This window comes from Dendropsophus ebraccatus, chromosome 14, assembly GCF_027789765.1.
Source record: "Dendropsophus ebraccatus isolate aDenEbr1 chromosome 14, aDenEbr1.pat, whole genome shotgun sequence".
NCBI lineage: Eukaryota > Metazoa > Chordata > Amphibia > Anura > Hylidae > Dendropsophus > Dendropsophus ebraccatus.
The window spans coordinates 44,020,404-44,038,520 of NC_091467.1; the positions used below are offsets into that span (position 1 = coordinate 44,020,404).

Below are 18,117 nucleotides of genomic sequence, written 5' to 3' on the forward strand. Positions count from 1 at the left end.
ATAATCCAAGTTTCATACATGTTTATTGTCACTAAACCAATAGATTATTACAAGCAAGAATTCTGCGGTCTATTCGGGCTATAACAGCTGGCCCAGACCTTCACAGTTTACAAGCATGAAAAGCAGCAAAACACACCAGATCACCTTGAGAACATACCTGTGCCCAATATGAACACGTCCTCTGCCATGTACATGTAGGCCTTATAAGATGGGATACAAGTGAATACAGGAACACGCACTTGTCATGTACATTTAAATACCCTACGCTCTTACAAAATAGTAAAAGGTTGAGGAAAAAAAATCCATCGGCTTAAAGGGACTCTAAACCTAAAGTTTATATTATATGATGTACAGGTTAATCAAATCTATTATTCTGTTGTCAGCCATGTCATTCATAGTGTTGTAATTGTTGTCAATTATATTACTGAAAAGAAGTCCTGAAATTCTTTTGCCCACTGATCACTACTTTATTTTTCAGGAACAGAAAATTTTTAAAACAGCTTAATTTTACATTGAAAAAGTAAAGGGGTATTCTAATGAATAAAAAAAAAAAATGGCAGCTGTGTGTAAAACAAAAAACAACGGCATACTCGCTTCGCCTCGTGCAGTGCTGGCACTCTGTTCCCTCCCGTTAACTTACCCTGATGATGTAACAAACACACTGTAGCAAATCACTGAGGATGGACCGTGTTTAAAATGTCATCACAGAATGAGGAAAGTGCATTATGAGAGTGAAGTATACAAAGAGCTCATGGCAGACTGAAGTGCCAGCAGTGGAACAGGGGAGACGAGAATGCTGTAGGTTATTTCTATTCATTTATTATTTCTTCTATTACCAAAATTAAAACTTGTACACTTCAGTTAAAAGCAACACGTAATGTCTCTGGATGAGAGTTTAGGTTTTTTAAAGTTACAAGTAGCCATTCCCAATGGTCCTAAAGTACAGGAGGAGTAAAAGATGTAAGACACTTCATATTGTTAATGGAATGTCTTGTCTTTACACATGAGACTGAGAGATTTATCCAATTGTTATTATTAGACTTGATCTTTATTTAAAGAGGCTCAATATAACAACTAGCTGATCACTGGGGGTCTTATTGTCAGATCCCCCAACAATCTGCTGGTATTGCCAAAGAGCCGCTGACTGATCATTTCCAAAATCAATGGTTATCTGTGCCATGCATAAATGCCAGTGGTCCTCCAAAGTGCTGGCATCACCCCCTCTCTAGATTCTTCTCACATCTGCAGCAGCTGCTACAATGCTTTTTAGTTATAGTGCTGGGTAAAAGACCTGGTATCATTATAAAGCAATCCTAAGACAAAGATCAGCTACAAACAGTTTACAATGTTAGTTTACAGCAGCAGTTTAGGCAGGGGCTACAAAGCGATTTATGGTCATGAGACAGAAAACCACAATGTCGCTCTGAGCAATTGCATGACTCCGCCGCTCATGCTAGTGAACGTGGCCACGACTCGAGTCGTATCTGAGATTTCCATCCAGAAATAACTATGTGACCCGAGCCTTAACAACAATATGGATGGAAAAGCTTGGTAGGCTAACAGGAGGTGAAGCTAGGCAGACACTAAAAAATGGCAGGTACATAAATGTAGTGTTTTACTGCAGCAGTACTGGTAAAGTATGCATGCTACACACGTCGGTAGGAATCGCCGGAAGGGGCAGGTTAGGTGAGCAGCTTGTCTTCTGGAATCAATCGAAGGAGATTAACTGGGCCTCGCTTCCGCCTTGCACCTGCTGACCATGTGCTGCCTGCTGCTGTGGAGGTTGCTGCTGACCAGCGCCAACTGGCATCTACAAAAGAAACACGGTTCAGAATATAGGAAAATACTAGTGTACACTTTAGTAAATGATATCTCACTTTCTAAACATTCCTCTTTTGTCAACTCTTATTCCTGAGAAAAAGCTCAGACATACAATTAGGCCCCTTGTGCACATCCGTGGTTACTATTTGCAACAGCAAAAGGTATACAAACCTATTCAGGCCTATAGGGGCTTATGCACCTGCTATTGACGCCTTCATTTTTATTGTGCTCACATCCATGATTGCGGGCGGCACACGGATGACACTTCATGCATCTTCCTGTTTTGATTCCCGCTTTTGCACAGACCAATGCACTAGAAGCTGCTTTTTCTCACCAGTACTGGACTCAAGTTGACAATAAGAGGGAATCAAGAGAAAACCAGGTTGCACCATAACAAGTATATAGCTGCAACATTTATACACAGGAAAAAAACAAGATAATAAATAATAAACTTATAGCTAATTTTCTACAATAGAAAGCTGATATAAAAATCAGGCACGTACAGGTTGATACATAGGTTGTTGTCCAGGGAGGAAAGGCTGCTGGGAGGGCATGTTGCTCATTGATGGGTCTTGTCCAGGCAGATTAGTCATAAGGTTCTATGAAGAAAAATACAAACTTAGATTTGTCTACAATGCATAAATGATATTCAACTATTAAAAAATAAAAAAAATAAAAATATTTCAGATCATATAAACTGACCTGCATATTGTAAGGCTGATAACCCATGGGGACAGACTGTGCACCCATGTAAGTCATCCCACTGGCTGGAGGATTCTGGGACATGGAAGGGAGGCTCTGGGAAGCTGCGGTCTTAAAAAGTAAGCAAAAAATAAATAAAATGAAGTAAATTCATAAGAATAGAATACATAATAGAAGGTATGTTAGCCTGTACATGTAAATCAAGCCAAGTATAGCAATGAAAAACCCTCATTGGGTTCATTCCTCAGTTTTACATAACTGTATGTGCACGTATGTACGGGACTGATGAATATGGGTAATTTTACTGTTTGCTGACCAGTGGCTCGCTCTTTTAGTCACAATCGTTACATGTGATCTATATCAGTGCTTCTCAATTCCAGTCCTCAGGCCTCACCAAAAGGTCATGTTTTGAGGATTTCCCATGCAAAGATCACCTGTGACAATATCTGATGCACTGAGTATAAATATATTACCTGTGAAATACTAAGGAGATTCTCAAAACATGACCTGTTGGTGAGGCCTGAGGACTGGAATTGAGAAGCACTGCTCTATACCACTTCCAATGGCTGCACAATGTTACCACAACAAAGTGAGCCACAGGAAGAAAGTATTGAAGTGAATTTTCTTGATGTGAGATGACACCTATATAGTTGAAAGCATTTTTTTCTTTTCTTTTTATTTGTATAGTTTTGTAACTTATGAATAAAAAAAGGGGTTAAGGAGGCTTGTTATAGGAGTAACTACTTACTTGGTAGGGCTGTGTAGGGGTGGGCTGGTAAGATGTATATGCTGGGTTGGTAGTTGGCACAGGTTGTCCTTGTTGAGCTGCTGGAGCAGATCCCGCTGGATACATGTAGGCATTTACCATGCCAGGATCTGTAGTAAGACAATGCAGACATTGTACATGGCTGTTCTTGGAGTCAATCAATGGTGACAATATGACAGCATAACTACCTTTGCATATAAAAAATGTACTAACCCGTACCAGGCACTGGCATACTGGGATAGGGAGTAGATGTTGGCTGCCCAGGTTGATTCATGTATACTCCATGCATAGGGGACCCCTCCACTGACCCAGAAGGACTAAAGGTGCCAGAATAAGCATTAGGGCCTGAAGGTGGGTACATGACACCACCAGATGATGGCAGTGACTGCAGCTGCAAGACAAACAAGTAGGGGTTAAAACTTTATGGCAATCCAATCTCATACAGTATTGAAAATGCTCTGTCAGGCAGGGTGGCAAACCTGTGCATAGGGGAGCTGAAATGCTGGCATCTGGGCTCTCATCTGGATCGTCTGTTTCTGCTGCTCCAACCTCATCTGTCTCTCTTTTTCTTGTTCTTGCAGACGCTGGATGGCAAGTTGTCGCTGCATCTCTAAATATTCCTAGAATAGATTTTTTATTTGTTTTTCACTTAGTTTGATGACCAGATAAAAAAGTAGAATAATTCTTAATCTTCCAGCTTGTTTTCCAGCTGTCCTCATGCTGTTAGCTTTGAAATCAAATGATTATCAATGGAAGGGGCCACCTGGGGGCGGTTGCCCCTCCCCAAGTGCTCCTAACGACTTATCGGGCAGAAGATTTCACTGCTAAGAGCACGGGAAAGGCGCTAAGGATGAAGGTAACAGACATTTCTTCATCCTCAGTGCCCAATGCCCACTAGGGAGCTACAAGCAGGTAAGATTTGTCTAACCTGCTGATAGTTCCCCCTGTAAAATGGTTGGCTACCTGTGGATGGGGGATACATGTGTAATTGCATGTTTTGACTGCTGAGACCCCCTTCACCCTCATTAGGAATGGTTCTGAGAATTACTTGGGAATAAAGCTCTACGTGCACCTATGAGGCCAACACTTCATTCATCATCTATGGCAGCGTTTACCAACCGGGGTGCCGCGGCACCCTGGTGTGCCGGGAGAACCCGCCAGGGGTGCCGCGGGAACCCGGTGGGAAATGTGCGCTGTCTCTTTAAGCATCCCGAGAAGCTGCGGCCGCGCAGCTTCTCAGGATGCACGGATCACTTTGATGTTCCGCCCGCACAGTGAGCGGGCGGAACATTAAAGTGAGCAGAATATAGGAGCAGGAAGTGTCAGCGTCCTGCTCCTATATTTACTCCCATAGGCCGCCAGCACCTTATGCCAGCAGCCTATGGGACTCCAGGATGTGACCTCTGCTGCAGGCGTGATGATGTGACGTCATCACGCCTGCCGGAGGTTCCGTCCCCGAGGCTCGGAAGATGGAGCCAGAAGAAAGAAGAGAAGCTCCCTGCGGCCACACAGCTGGATTAGGTGAGAAGGATGGTTTTTTTTGTTTTTTTTTTTAAATAACTATTAGTGCACAGCAGGTGGGGGGCAGAGCATGGGGGCACAGCATGGGGGCCATTACTGGGGGCAGCACAGCATGGGGGACATTACTAGGGGCAGAGCATGGGGGCCATTACTGGGGGCATTATTAGTATAATGGGGCACATCAGGGGGCATTCTTACTATATGGGGGCACAGCAGGGGCTTTACTGCACATGACACCAAACAGTGCAGTTACTACTGTATGGGAGCCTGTAGGAGGGAGAGAGGGAAGAACGTTGCTAGGAATGTGCGGAAAAGATGAATTGCAGCTGGAAGAAATCATCATGGAGGCCGGGGCCGGATGGAGAAAAAAAGGGAAAGTAACTCCTCAGATAAAAGAAGACATCATCTGTGAGTCACTGAATGACGGTTTTATTATTTTTTAGAACGTTATTTGGTAGGGGTGCCCCGAGGTAATTTTTTTTCCCCAAGGGGTGCCCCAAGGTGGAAAAGGTTGGGAAGCACTGATCTATGGGACTGACATGACCACTACTGCTGCCTGGGGACCAGCATGATGAGAGCAGTAGAGTTTCTGCGTGAATACCACTTTAAATATTGTCAGTTCTCTTGATCCCTGGAGGGACCAATGGTCACACATTTATAGCTTTTCCTGATAAATACTGTTGGTGGATAAACCTCAATACTTTCCTGATGCTGAAGAATCTATAGTCCCAGCACATAAAAAGCATACAGCATACTGTTAGGCTCTGCGGCCCACAGAAGGTGTCTGGACCCACTAAAAGACCTAGACCATTATTGTACACTTTCTGTCAGTTCAGCTCAGGATTTCTGGACCAACAGGTGTCAGAATATTTAGAACTTTATTTTAAAGAATAAACAAGTTGATGTGTGACAACATTTGCGTATTGTCCACGTACCTGCTTCTTTTGTCTCATAATCTCTAGCTTCTGTGCCAGCTGAATCTGTCTCTGTCTCTCTGCTTCCTCTGCTGCCCGTCGCAGTTTTTCTCTGTGTTCCTCCCTCAGTGCATTCAGCGCTCCGCGAGCATCTCTGATCTGGGCCAGCTTGTCCTGCAGACCTTCATAGTACACTGCAGAGAACAGTGAATTTTATTTTGACACACCGAGACCTACAGCAGGTCTGTACATCATTCCAGAACCTCATTGCACATTCATATGGTATCTGTAATACATACATCGCCTCTCATCCAGCTGGTTAAGCAGTTCCAGAAGCTGTGGGTGCATGTTGTTAATAGACTGGAAGAGTGACAGAACTGCAGAATCATTTGTGATGCTCCGACCACGCATGTGATTGCTCTTCATGCGGTTTACAAAAGTGGTGACTGCATTCTGAAGGGCCTTCAAGAACTGCTCATGATTCTCCTCAGATTCCCCATTCTGGTATTGCTGCTGGAAGAAATAAGTAGTTTAGAACCCACCCTAGAATATCTACAAGACCCTGCAGTTTCTTTAAACAAATGACAGGCAATGACAAAGACAATGCTACAGAATCAAAGCTGCCAAAATGGCTGCACCAGCACGTGCCACAATGTAGCCCCAGCTCATTTGCACAGGTGCCAAGGTCATGTCAGTGCCTCTTTGTCAGGTGCATTATCCAAACACAAAGTCCAAGGTTGTACATTTTATTTTCTTCAATGAAATTACATACAACATGCATAGATCAATATGAGAAATAGGGTTTTTACCTCCATAACATTCACCATGCTCACAGGAGGTACCTCAGCCACCTGCACCACATTATCACTCATTGGCACAGGTGCAGAAGGAGTTGGACTTTTTCGGACTTCTTCCTGTTTTTTCTCCCAATAATTTCGATTCAGATACCTGGCCAGCTGCACGGAAACAGATAAAGTGTTAAAGAAGAAGTCCGGCGAAAATTTTTATTAAAGTATTGTATTGCCCCCCAAAAGTTATACAAATCACGAATAAACACTTATTACAGAAAATGCTTATAAAGTGTTTTTTTCCCTGCACTTACTACTGCATCAAGGCTTCACTTCCTGGATAACATGGTGATGTCACGACCCGACTCCCAGAGCTGTGCGGGCTGTGGCTGCTGGAGAGGATGATGGCAGGGGGACACTGAGGGACACAGGGCACTGGAGGGACACTGAGCATCCCTCTGCCATCATCCTCTCCAGCAGCCACAGCCCCCACAGTTCTGGGAGTCGGGTCGTGACATCACCATTTTATCCACGAAGTGAAGCCTTGATGCAGTAATAAGTGCAGGGAAAAAAGCACTTTATAAGCATTTCCCATAATAAGTGTATATTGGTAATTTGTATAACTTTTTTTTTTTTGGGGGGGGGGGGGAAGGGGGGGGCAATATAATACTTTAATAAAGTTTTTTTTGACAGATTTCTCCTTTAAATTTAAAAACCCAAATATTACTGCTTAGAGGTATTTTTCTGCAAATTACCTCTGGATCAATCTCTTCAGCAAAAGGTGCCGATGAATTCTAGGAATGAAAAAGAAAATATATTTAAAAAAAAAAAAACACTTTAGTGCTGAGGACTCTTGTATTTGGGAATACAATCTGATTCTTGAACTCACCACAGCAGAAGAGTACAGGGTACTGACTGGTGGAGCCGAGGAGGTCACAGGGGTGGGGTCTGTTTTAGGATACATGCCATACGTATTCTTCTGCCTCTGCAAATAAAGATTTAACAAAATTAGGAGATTTTATTCCCATATTGCCATATAACCTTGTTAGTTTAGAGACAGTAACCCAGTATTCTAGATCGGAGAACAGAACACAAGTATCTCTGCAGGCAGAGTTATCTGACTGACAACAAATGTTAATGGAGTATCCGGCTATAGTATCTGGATATTAAATTTGTGGGGGTCCATCCAGAAAACCCTACAAATCACCTGTTTAAAAGAAACCATGCGCAATAGCACATGTGTCAAAGTCTCTTTTCACTGATGGAATGAAGGTATTCAGACCCCCCACGTCCAATGATTTTTTTATTTTTTTTTCTAAGCTGGGTGACAACTTAAGATCTGTTAATACAAATGAGCTTTGAGAATGTAATGCTAGGCCACTCACTGCAAATAGTATGGGAAATGGCTATATCGAAGTGCAAGGTCCATCACATTTGTCTGAATAGATGTGCGTTGGCCAGAAGCGCCACAACAGCCATAAAGCCTATGGCAGTTTTCTATAACATATGTAGAACATATAATATCCTTGTGCAGCATGAGGTAAACACAACAGTAGTCTATTCACTTGCCTCACTTACCATCCTTTCCTTCTCTTCAGCTTCTGACTGTGACAAGGCGATAGCAAGCTGCAGCTCCTCTTCCTCTTGCAAAGCAGTTTCATCTCTCTTGGGTGGCATCTAGCAAAGCATACACATCATAAACAAGCCAGCACATAAGCAAGCAGAGAGCACAACTGCCAAATATTTTTAATGCAAGCTGCAAAGGTCTCATCATAAATAAATGTGTACAATGCCCATGCTATACTGCCTACAGGCATGAACATAAGCAATAAATGTTACAGGGGCTGTGCTGCCATTCCCAAGGCACCGTAGTAAGAAGTGAGGTGCTTCGGGGGTCAAAGGTCTGCTACACTTTACCCAGCACTGTAGTATATCCACTGAAGTGACGGCTGTAGGCAAAAAAAAAGGACATCTTACTTTTCACCTCACCTGTGACTGCTGAGATAGGGGGCTGGTCAGGTACTCAGGAGGCAGTTCACCACTGGTGGCGGACTTGCCTTCACCTTTCCTAAAAACAAATATTAGTCCATAAGATACAGACAGGGAAACAGCTAAGTCTGACAACCCTGGTAATGTGCAGCAAGGCTTACTTGTTCAGCTGTTCATAGCAGGGCTCACAAACACGTACTTCCTTCTCAATGCCAAACTTAGGGATGGTCGAATATTTAGAGGAGCATTTTCCACAGAAGATTTGCCCACAGGCTCTGCAGTGATGCTGTAAGAGGAGGATATGTGCCTAAATACAGAGGACACTAGACAACGATATACAGACATGTCTAAATGGAAAACTGTATGTTTAGTGTTTTAGCTGTGCTAGTACTCTGCCGAGTAAAATTTTTATACAGATTTGAGCATATAACATAAAAACATGGAAGGTAGACTAATAGCTGACATGACATTGTTGAGTAATTACAAGGAGGCAGAATATTGTTGGCCTCTAACCTTGCGCGTAACCACACCAAACTGAACCCGGCAGCGATGGCACTCCTCAGCATCTACCCAGTCAGGTGCCTAGAAAATAACCACAGACTTTTTACTCCCAAGAGCCAAAGTGATAATTGTCCTTATCCCTCAGTTATTCTAAAACCGGCAATGGCTCTTGAACATACTTACCCGCTCTGCTGCAAACATGGCATCGCTTTCCTTGAACTCAGGGAAATTGTGTCCTAAAACAAAAGAGGATAAAAATGACTAAAAAAATTCTAGCAAAGATAGGAATACAGCAAACATAACAAGCTGGTGGCATCTAACTTTCTGTAGTGGTACTCATGTTCACTCATGTCCTTTAATGCTGAATGAGCATCTGAGAAAACAAGTAGCAGCAATGTATATAGTGAATAGAGATGAGCGAATCGCACATCTAAACAAAGTGAAGAGCTGTGTTTGATCAACTCCCTGCTCATATAGCCTGCCATATTTCAGCGCTGCTCCGCTCCCTGCCGCTCCACCCACGGAAAAGCTGGATCCAATTCTGTTTGTTTCATTTAGATGAGCAATTCACTCATCTCTGATAGTGAAATATGATAACATTCCATCCCCTACACCAGTTCAAAGACAATCTCCAATAGATAAAATAAAACCTGCAGGGTCTAAAAGGACAGGAGAGCATAAACACCTCAGAAACAGAAGTAATGATAACCTTACCTTCCACCTTCATGATCTGGTAGGTGTCTTGTACAACTTTATACTTGGGTTCGTTACGGAAAGCATGGGCCCAGGCCTGGATCAGATACAGAATCTTATTCCGCACATTTGGTTCCACCTGACGCTGAACAAAAAAAGTTCGCCAATAAAACATCAGCTATAACCCAGGGCGATATAAACCACCAGCCCTATAAAGGAATAATATTACTTACACGGATGTCTGCTAAGCACAAGAGACAAATGTAAGAATGAGTCAGGTGCTAGGCAGTCACAGCTCAATGACACAGCTCACCTGACCAAGCAGGAAGTTGTGAAACGGTGTCACATGACAGTACCTCCCACAGATGACTGCACACATGGGGACACTCAGACTGCATAGATACATTCAAAGGCCCCTAGATACTCCCAATTTATGCTATCATTTTCTCTAAAACATGGGCATTTTAGCAGATATATGAGAGGTTTGGTGAACTCCACACACTCTTAGGCTACATTAACACTATGTATGCAATTGCAACAACGGACGCTGTTTATCGACAGTGTGGTTTAACATTAGATTCTATAGAACAATAGCTGTAGTGTATACACACTGTATACACTACGACCGGTGTTTTATGTAGCCACACAAAAAACTGACATGTCTATTTTGTGCAGCCGCTATTCAGTGAACAGTGACCACACAAAATAGGCTGTGCGCACAAAGTAAAGTATGGCTCCCGGACGTACTTTACATTGTGTTCTTTGGCTAATTGGAGTGCAGACACACCCTTATGTCAACCATAGGTGTGAGGTGCAGCGCTCCTTTCTCTTCTTGTCCGTAGACACCCTAATGTGCTCGCATTCCAATTAAGATGACGTGATGTTCACCCGGTCAATACTGCAGTATCGGCCGGGTGACCATCTGAGACATCGGCCGTTGTTCTTGCCATGTGCTGTTTTCTATGAAAAGTAATACTTTCTAGCGGGGGGTCGCATAGGGTAAAATAGCATGATAAAGAGTGAGGCATTTAGCCAAACACTTCTCTTAATTGATGGGGATCCGAATGCCAAAGACCATGACCAATGAAAATTTTTGCACTTCAGTCTGTCAAAAGGTCTTTTAAATCAAGCTCAAGCCTTCCAGTACTTATCAGCCGCTGTATGCCCTGCAGGAAGTGGTGTATTATCCAGTCTGACACATTTGTCCATAAGAGGAACTGTCAAGAGCAGTAGCAAATCCCCATAGAAAACCTCTCCTACTTTGGACAGTTCCTGTCACGGCTAGAGGTGGCAGCAGACAGCCCTGGATCAGACTGAAAGGAAAACACCAATTTCTGCAGGGCATACATCAGCTGATAAGTACTGGAAAACTTGAGATATTTAAACACAAGTAAATTACAAATCTATATAACTTTCTAGAAAATGACAGTAAACCCGTAAACCTTTTTTTCTCTGGTAAGAAGTCATTCCCTTCATTATAATCTCATATATGCCATTTAAAAACAACATGTACATCTTTACTACCACCTTTTGAAGTTCCTTCAGCTCCTCCATTGTCTGTTTATTTGCAACTTCATCATGTACTGTTGAACCACAGTTCTTCACCACCGACTCCAATACCTGCATGAGACAGAAAAGCCAATGAGAAAATGCACAAGCTAATATTATTATGAATATGGAGGTGAAGTTCTGCATTTTCTCTCCACAACAGTGCCAGGGCCTCAGTCTCAGGGCCAAACCATAGTACCAGACATGGCCGAAGGGAAAGAGGCTGCTGTGCTGGAAGAAAAACGGATCAACCCTATTGTAAGAGATTCATAACTTTTTCACACAGTTTTACAATCACAACATCTAAAGACATTGGTAAGTCGGTCAGTAGATCAAGCACGGTTATAACAGGAGTCATGGCTTACTAAGGACCTGAATATCAAGTTGGAGAACATGACTAATGGCATTCTGATGCAGTGCTCCAAAATGACTCAAATGCAAATTTAGTTCATTTTAGAAGGCCGAACCCATTGTGTGTTGATATGTCCTACAGTCAGGACTGACATCTATACGCTGGAGGAGATAGATGGACTCTAAAGGGGGGGGGGATTTATGAAGAACGATGTACAAGTACACCAGTCTTATATTAGGCCCCACCCCCTTTTCCCCGGCGGGATTCACTAAGAGGCGCAATCCTCTTAGTGAATCCGGCCGGCTGGGCACCCGAACCTGCGCCTGGCGTACTAAATCTACACCTGCTTCCAGCAGGTGTACATTTGGATCATGATTTACGCCTGCGAGCAGGTGTAAATCATGATAAATGAGGCGTGGGAGGAGGCCAGGCCTCTTTCCCGCTTGTCACGCTCCCCCAGCCCGAACATTGGGCGACCGGGGAGTACAGGAGGCTTACGCCAGGGAGAAGAGGTGAATCTGCACCATCTCCCTGGCATACGCCTCGGGCAGACGTTTCATGAATGTCCTCCTAAGTGTTCTAGGATCTGTCCACTGATTACCAGTATGTCAGCAGGTAAACTGGGATGCATAGGTGGCAAAATGGACACTATGCTCCTATGTTCCAAATTGTATTTGAGTGGTGTACAAGGGAGGATTTATAAAAGCTGTAAATTGGCTGGAGGTGTCTGTATGTGAATAAAACTCAAATTGTATAAAACATAAGCCATGATCATAATAAGCTAACAGAGATATAAATATCAGGTACCAGTACAATGTACTGGAGGCATATCTGCTTGGTTGAGGCATAGAATACAGAGCACTGCAATAAATCTATGTTTTTGGAAAATACACTATACTATTAATGTAATGGCAGCACATGAGCGTTCACAAAGACAAAATGAGACAAGTCTGACATGGTGATACTGCAATTGGCAGCAGAATAAGTTAATTAAAAAAAAGGCAAAGCCCTCACAAAACCTCATGTATTGTAAAATTATTTTACCCTGGTGTTTCTATGTAGTATTGGGGTTTCCGACTGCTGCCCCCCTACCTGGGTGAACCAATGCAACTCACCTCCAATGCAAACAAAGCAACATGTGGGTTTTTGTCATTGACTTTCTTCTTGATGGCCGCCACAGCATACTTGGCTCTAAAAGTAACAGATAACCGTGAAAGTTCTTGCACTCAAATAAACTATACAGTATAAAATACATAATCCTATCCCCAACTCCCTCCTTGCCATAAAATGCCATTCAGAACTTAGGACCCTATGACACAGAAAGATTATGGTGCAAAATTTGTTATATTGTTCGAATTTAAGCAATAATCTATTCGTGTGTATGCAGGCAATGAGCAAACATCTGACAAAAATTTGTTTGTATGCCGTTGATCAAATCTTTTGAGCTGACCGTAAAACCATTGTTGATCGTTTGGTGTATGTACACACTGTTGAGAACTACGATCGTAACTAACGTCTATTGTTCTGTGTACTGTGAATGATTTTAGGTCTTTCACAACATTTCGTTTTAATTGTTAATCTGAGAAAACTAAAAATCCCTTTGTCTAATAGGACTCTTATACCTCAGGGCATCCTCTACCCAGGGCATCTTCTAGCTACTCTCTCATTGGCCACACTGCTCTCAATGGGTGTGGCATAATGCTTTACTCAGAAACACTACTGGAGGTCCAGGCTATGACTGCTACTGAGGGGTTCATTGGTCATATGGACAAGCCAGTCATGCGATCAGGTTAGAAGTTGTCAGACGCTTCTGCAGAACTGGCGGCACTGAGTGACATCAGGCTTAGAATACATGGGAACTATGCACTTGCTAATAAAGGAGCACAAAGTGAAAGCTTCACCATGATCCAAGTGAAAAACCTCAATGAGGAAAAATAATTTCACAATGATATGTGTGGGTTTCATATTTACTACAGCACATTTACAGGACTTACTGTGTGTCTCCTTGGCGGATCATGTCACATATCTGCAAAATGGATTCCCAGTCTGTCTCCAGAAGAAGCTGGCTGGTGGCTTTATCTAGAAAGAAAGAAGAATTCAGCAGGTTGGAGAAAATAGAGATGGGAGATTTTTGTCAAGATGTCACTGCAGCCACGGCACATGGTACTACTATTGTGTCATGAGATATTGTTGTTCTAGTTGTGATCTGAACCGCGCGGCTTCCGTCTTTTATCAGTAGCCGGGGACCGGGCTATTAGCTGGAGCGGCAGATCCCCACACCCGACTATTTAAACATTTAAATGCAAAACTGACAGCTGCATTTAGATGCTCACCTGGTGGTCTAGTGAACAGTCCCCCCTTCCCGCATGTAACCGGATGGGTTCATTTCAGAAAATTAAAGTGTCTTATTGATGTAATGAGAAGGAATGGGTTCATTTCAGAAAATTAAAGTGTCTTATTGATGTAATGAGAAGGAATGTATTATTTTAATGTCTTGTGTGTATATATATATATGTATATACATTTATTCGTATGGCTATGTGTGTAGAAGTCATTGTAGTTGTGTGTGTGTATGTATACTGTCACACCTATGTCAACTGTCCAGCCATATACCTTCACAATAGTGTAAACATTGGAGGATAGTTTTTTGTTGCTATTGTTGTATGGCTGAAAGAACCTTATAGCTGTAATTGTAAAACTGGGTCCCCATTGTGCTTGGTAAATATGTACAAGGCCGGAGAAACATCAGATAACTTCCATTCATGGTCATCAGTGGTCTACATAGACATACAAGCACATCACCCCCACCCAAACTTACTATAAAGATCGGGGGTATGTAGCTTCGAGCCAGCCTCAGCTGGGACCATGGATGGAAGGTGCCCAGCACCCTGGTGGTCATCGAGGGAAATGGGCGTATATTAGACCATAATATACAAAGGGGCTCCCCATTTCATTGTGGATAAAACAACTATGCATCTGTACCATCTGTAACTGCAGCTAAGTATTGTTCTTTGTATTAAATACCTTATTTTTCTATTAATCTGTGTGGTTATAGCCTTCTCCGACTATTATCAAAAGCAACCGGTTACACCGCTTAATCCAAAAGCGGAGGGGCGACCAGTGTTCGTGCTTGAGACGGCGGTCGTCCCTCAATTACTACAATTAGGCTCCAGCAGCCCATGGTAATCCAGCACTGATCTCATTGATTAATGCAGTACATATATACGAAAGATCAGTAAAAGTTTAAAGAGTCACTGTCGTATTTTTTTTTTTTGCAGAAATCAATAGTCCAGGCGATTTTAAGAAACTTTGTAATTGGGTTTATTAGCCAAATCTGCCATTATCTGCATGTAAAAAGCCTTTTCCCAGGTCCCCCCCTCCTTCCTCTTTTTCATCCACTCTGAAAAATCTGAAAATTGTGACTTGTTGCAGGAGACGTCCCCTGTCTGCTCTAGGGAGAGGGGAGGGGGGAGGAGGAAGGAGGGAGTTAGCTGGCAGCAGAAAGCAGATAACAGAGGATTACAGGCACTGAGCTGGGTGACAGCTGTAATCCGAGCCCAGACAGGTCACTGGTGACTGTCACAGAAGATTTCCCGTGAGGGATTTGTAGATTAACTCTTTGTTGTCCTGTTTTGGTCTTTTCTTTAGCTCTCTCCATAGGAGAACAATGAAGACAGGGGGGAGAGCTTCAAACTGCTTTTTCATGATAAAAATGCATTTTTCGGATAATAAACCCAATTACAAAGTTTCTTAAAATCGCCTGGACTATTGATTTCTGCAAAAAAAAAATTCACGACAGTGACACTTTAAATCACCCAATTCTAATAATGAAACTAAATAAATACTAGAGATGATCCGAACCCGAATGTTTGGCATTTGATTAGCGGTGGCTGCTGAACTTGGATAAAGCTCTAAGGTTGTCTGGAAAACATAGATACAGCCAATGACTATATCCATGTTTTCCACATAGCCTTAGGGCTTTATCCAACTTCAGCAGCCACCGCTAATCAAATGCCGAAAGTTCGGGTTCGGATCGACTCGAGCATGCTCCAGGTTGGCTCATCTCCAATAAATACATACAAAAATAAACATATTCGCTATCTCTGTATGTGGAATAACCCAAAGTATTAAAGTGACTGTACCACCAGGCCCAGGCTGAAGCACTGGAGGCGGCTGACCCACCCTTAGTGGGAAGAAACTCCAGCCTCTCCATGACTTGACTCCATTAGAATCAATGGAACCCTATCATAGAGGGGCTAGGGTTTCCTCCCACTAAGGGTGGGTCGGCCGCCTCCGGTGCTTCAGCCTGGGCCTGGTGGTACAGTCACTTTAAATTATGGCATTCCTGACCCCACACAGTGGTGTAATAAAAAGTGATCAAAAAGTCACAAATATGTAAGAAAGGTACTGAGAGAAAGTGCACATCATGGTGCAAAAAATGACACCTTTATTTGCCTAGTGATTTTCTAATGATTTTTTTTCACGATTTATTTGTCTAAACGCCGATTGTTATAAAAACCAAAATCGTTAAACAAATGGGCGAATTATCTGTTCATGTAAACGCAGCATGAGGCTACTCCATGCATAAGGGAAACTTTCCACTCTCCAGCTGTTGCAAAACTACAATTCCCATCATGCTTTGGCTGCCCAGGCATGATGGGAATTGTAGTTTTGCAACAGCTGGAGGGTGGAAGGTTCCCCATCCCTGCCATAGACTATGAAGGGGACAGCACTGTGCTGCTCCAGTCATGTGATAAGGAGGCTCCCTCTAGTAATATACTAATGACAGCCACAGAGGTCGCTGCCCTGTGGGGGAAGGAAAAGTCGGGCGGCCCAGGGAGTCCAAAGGTCGCATCACGTGACCTGACTCCCCCAAACACTACAGCAGCAGCCTGACCACAAGACAACACAGCGTATACATCCCGGGAATGGCCGTCACCACCCGCTATCTGTCCTGCCGACACAATGGCCAATGGTGGCCGCCACCCTGACAGCGATGTCACCTCACCTGTGACTCTAACATCCCCTCCCCGGGGGCTTCCTTACCCAAAAGCCTCTCGAACGTGCCGCCTCCTTTTCCCATCGTGACACCGGAGAGACCGAGACTCTGACACCGAGAAAGCAAAACGCTCTTCCGCTTCCGGAAACAATATGGTGTAACCCGAAGCGGCGGAAGTGACGTCACGGGAGACGGGCGCGCGGCCGTGTGGAGAGTGAGGCGGGCGGGAGACTTCGTGGTCACTGACGAGAGAGAGAGGCGGGAGGGCGCTGCTGCTGCTGCCGCCGGCGGATAATGTGTTTGGTTCTCGGGCCCTCCGGCGTCGGGAAGACTCTGCTCATGAAGAGGCTGCACAATATCCTTTATGGGGGCGCCATAGCTGACTGACATGCGCATGCGCTGGTGCTCAGGACATACTGCTCTATAGGGAGGTGTGTAATGTGTACATTGTATAGGTTACCATGGGAGGACCCCACATACAGTGAGGCAACACATATAGAGCAGTGTCCCCTCACCTCCATGCTGGGAGTTGTAGTTCTGCCACAGCAGACGAGCCCCAGGTGGGTGCTGTCACATGGAGTCATGCAGGGGCATTGTTAGGCTGGGGTAACTCTTATATATTTTTTTAAATATTCGTTTTATAAGGTTCTAATCTAAATCTGCACAATTTAGTGTTTTTGTCTTTGTAGTTTTACATGTGGAAATGCTGGAGATTGGCCACGAAAAACCGAAGCCCGGGGCCGCACCCCAGCAAGTCACTGAATTAAATGGGTTATCCAGCGCTACAAAAACATGGCCACTTTTCCCCCTACTGTTGAACAGGATAACCCCTTTAAACTCCATTTACTTCAATGGAACTGGGTTTTGAAACTCCACCCAATTTGGAGACTATAGAGGAAAAGTGGCCATGTTTTTGTAGTGCTGGATAACCCCTTTAAAAATTGCCAACTTTGCTGATTTTTTTATTTTTTTTTCTTAGTTACTGTATCACCAGGCCCAGGCTGAAGCACTGGAGGCGGCTGACCCACCCTTAGTGGGAGGAAACCCCAGCCCCTTTATGATAGGGTTCCATTGATTCTAATGGAGTCACGCCGTGGAGGGGCTGGGGTTTCTTCCCACTAAGGGTGGGTCAGCCGCCTCCAGTGCTTCAGTCTGGGCCTGGTGGTACAGTCACTTTAAAATATATAAGTATCCTATAAAGCCTGGTAAGGCCATTATAATCAAAATTATTTGCAAAACAAAGCTTTACTTTTAAAAAATAGTATAACATTAGAAAAGCCATGTAAGTCTATGTTCCCATGCAGTATTTTGCAAACCAGGATTGAAAACTCAGAAAGGCTGTGTTCACTTGCTAGAAATTGAGTGGATGGTCGTTGTTTTAAAATATCAGCAATTATTTGATATTATATGACGGCCATCCACTAAATTTCAGCAGTCTGTGGACGTAGCCTTTCTGTGTTTTCAATCCACTCCTGGTTTTGGTTGCAAATATACTGTGAGGCAACATAGCCTAAACATGCATA

General features: G+C 43.5%; 2 protein-coding genes across 13 annotated transcripts in view; one reads left to right on the forward strand and one right to left on the reverse strand.

Moving 5' to 3' along the window:
- Window positions 1–6: 6 nt before the first annotated feature.
- Window positions 7–16,767, reverse strand: HGS (hepatocyte growth factor-regulated tyrosine kinase substrate). 7 transcript variants are annotated; one of them, XM_069953292.1, is made up of 21 exons: window positions 16,642–16,767; window positions 13,590–13,674; window positions 12,711–12,786; window positions 11,223–11,315; window positions 9,717–9,840; window positions 9,186–9,238; window positions 9,015–9,083; window positions 8,663–8,787; window positions 8,502–8,580; window positions 8,091–8,189; window positions 7,402–7,497; window positions 7,268–7,306; window positions 6,534–6,680; window positions 6,024–6,237; window positions 5,746–5,918; window positions 3,769–3,909; window positions 3,509–3,680; window positions 3,272–3,399; window positions 2,524–2,634; window positions 2,325–2,420; window positions 7–1,810 (listed from the first exon to the last, which is right to left on the reverse strand). In XM_069953292.1, exons 1-21 carry the CDS (start codon window positions 16,676–16,678, stop codon window positions 1,709–1,711), a joined length of 2,259 nt encoding a protein of 752 aa, XP_069809393.1. In that variant the 5' UTR covers window positions 16,679–16,767; the 3' UTR covers window positions 7–1,708. The 7 variants fall into 7 exon arrangements, with proteins under 7 accessions (XP_069809393.1, XP_069809391.1, XP_069809388.1 ...); XM_069953290.1 differs by having other exon boundaries at window positions 8,082–8,189; XM_069953287.1 differs by having other exon boundaries at window positions 3,503–3,680; window positions 8,082–8,189.
- The window catches only part of ARL16 (ARF like GTPase 16), a 34,562-nt gene continuing 32,913 nt past the window's right edge, over window positions 16,469–18,117 (forward strand). The window contains exon 1 of one of the 6 annotated variants that reach the window (XM_069953280.1): window positions 16,469–16,948. In XM_069953280.1, coding sequence (XP_069809381.1) covers window positions 16,889–16,948 — 60 coding nt within the window. In that variant the 5' untranslated portion in view covers window positions 16,469–16,888. Of the gene's footprint in view, window positions 17,026–18,117 lie in introns of all 6 variants that reach the window. The other 5 variants (XM_069953282.1, XM_069953284.1, XM_069953286.1 and 2 more) reach the window with 5 other exon arrangements.

What these genes read in the sequence shown, in the direction of transcription:
- HGS (XM_069953287.1), bottom strand. Translation starts at nt 16,678, where the DNA reads ATGGGAAAAGGAGGCGGCACGTTCGAGAGGCTTTTGG. An exon ending in CCATGTTTGCAGCAGAGCGG is followed by an intron (nt 9,084 to 9,185) that starts GTAAGTATGTTC and finishes GTTATTTTCTAG; the next exon opens with GCACCTGACTGGGTAGATGC. An exon ending in TATGCCAGTGCCTGGTACGG is followed by an intron (nt 3,400 to 3,502) that starts GTTAGTACATTT and finishes GTCTTACTACAG; the next exon opens with ATCCTGGCATGGTAAATGCC.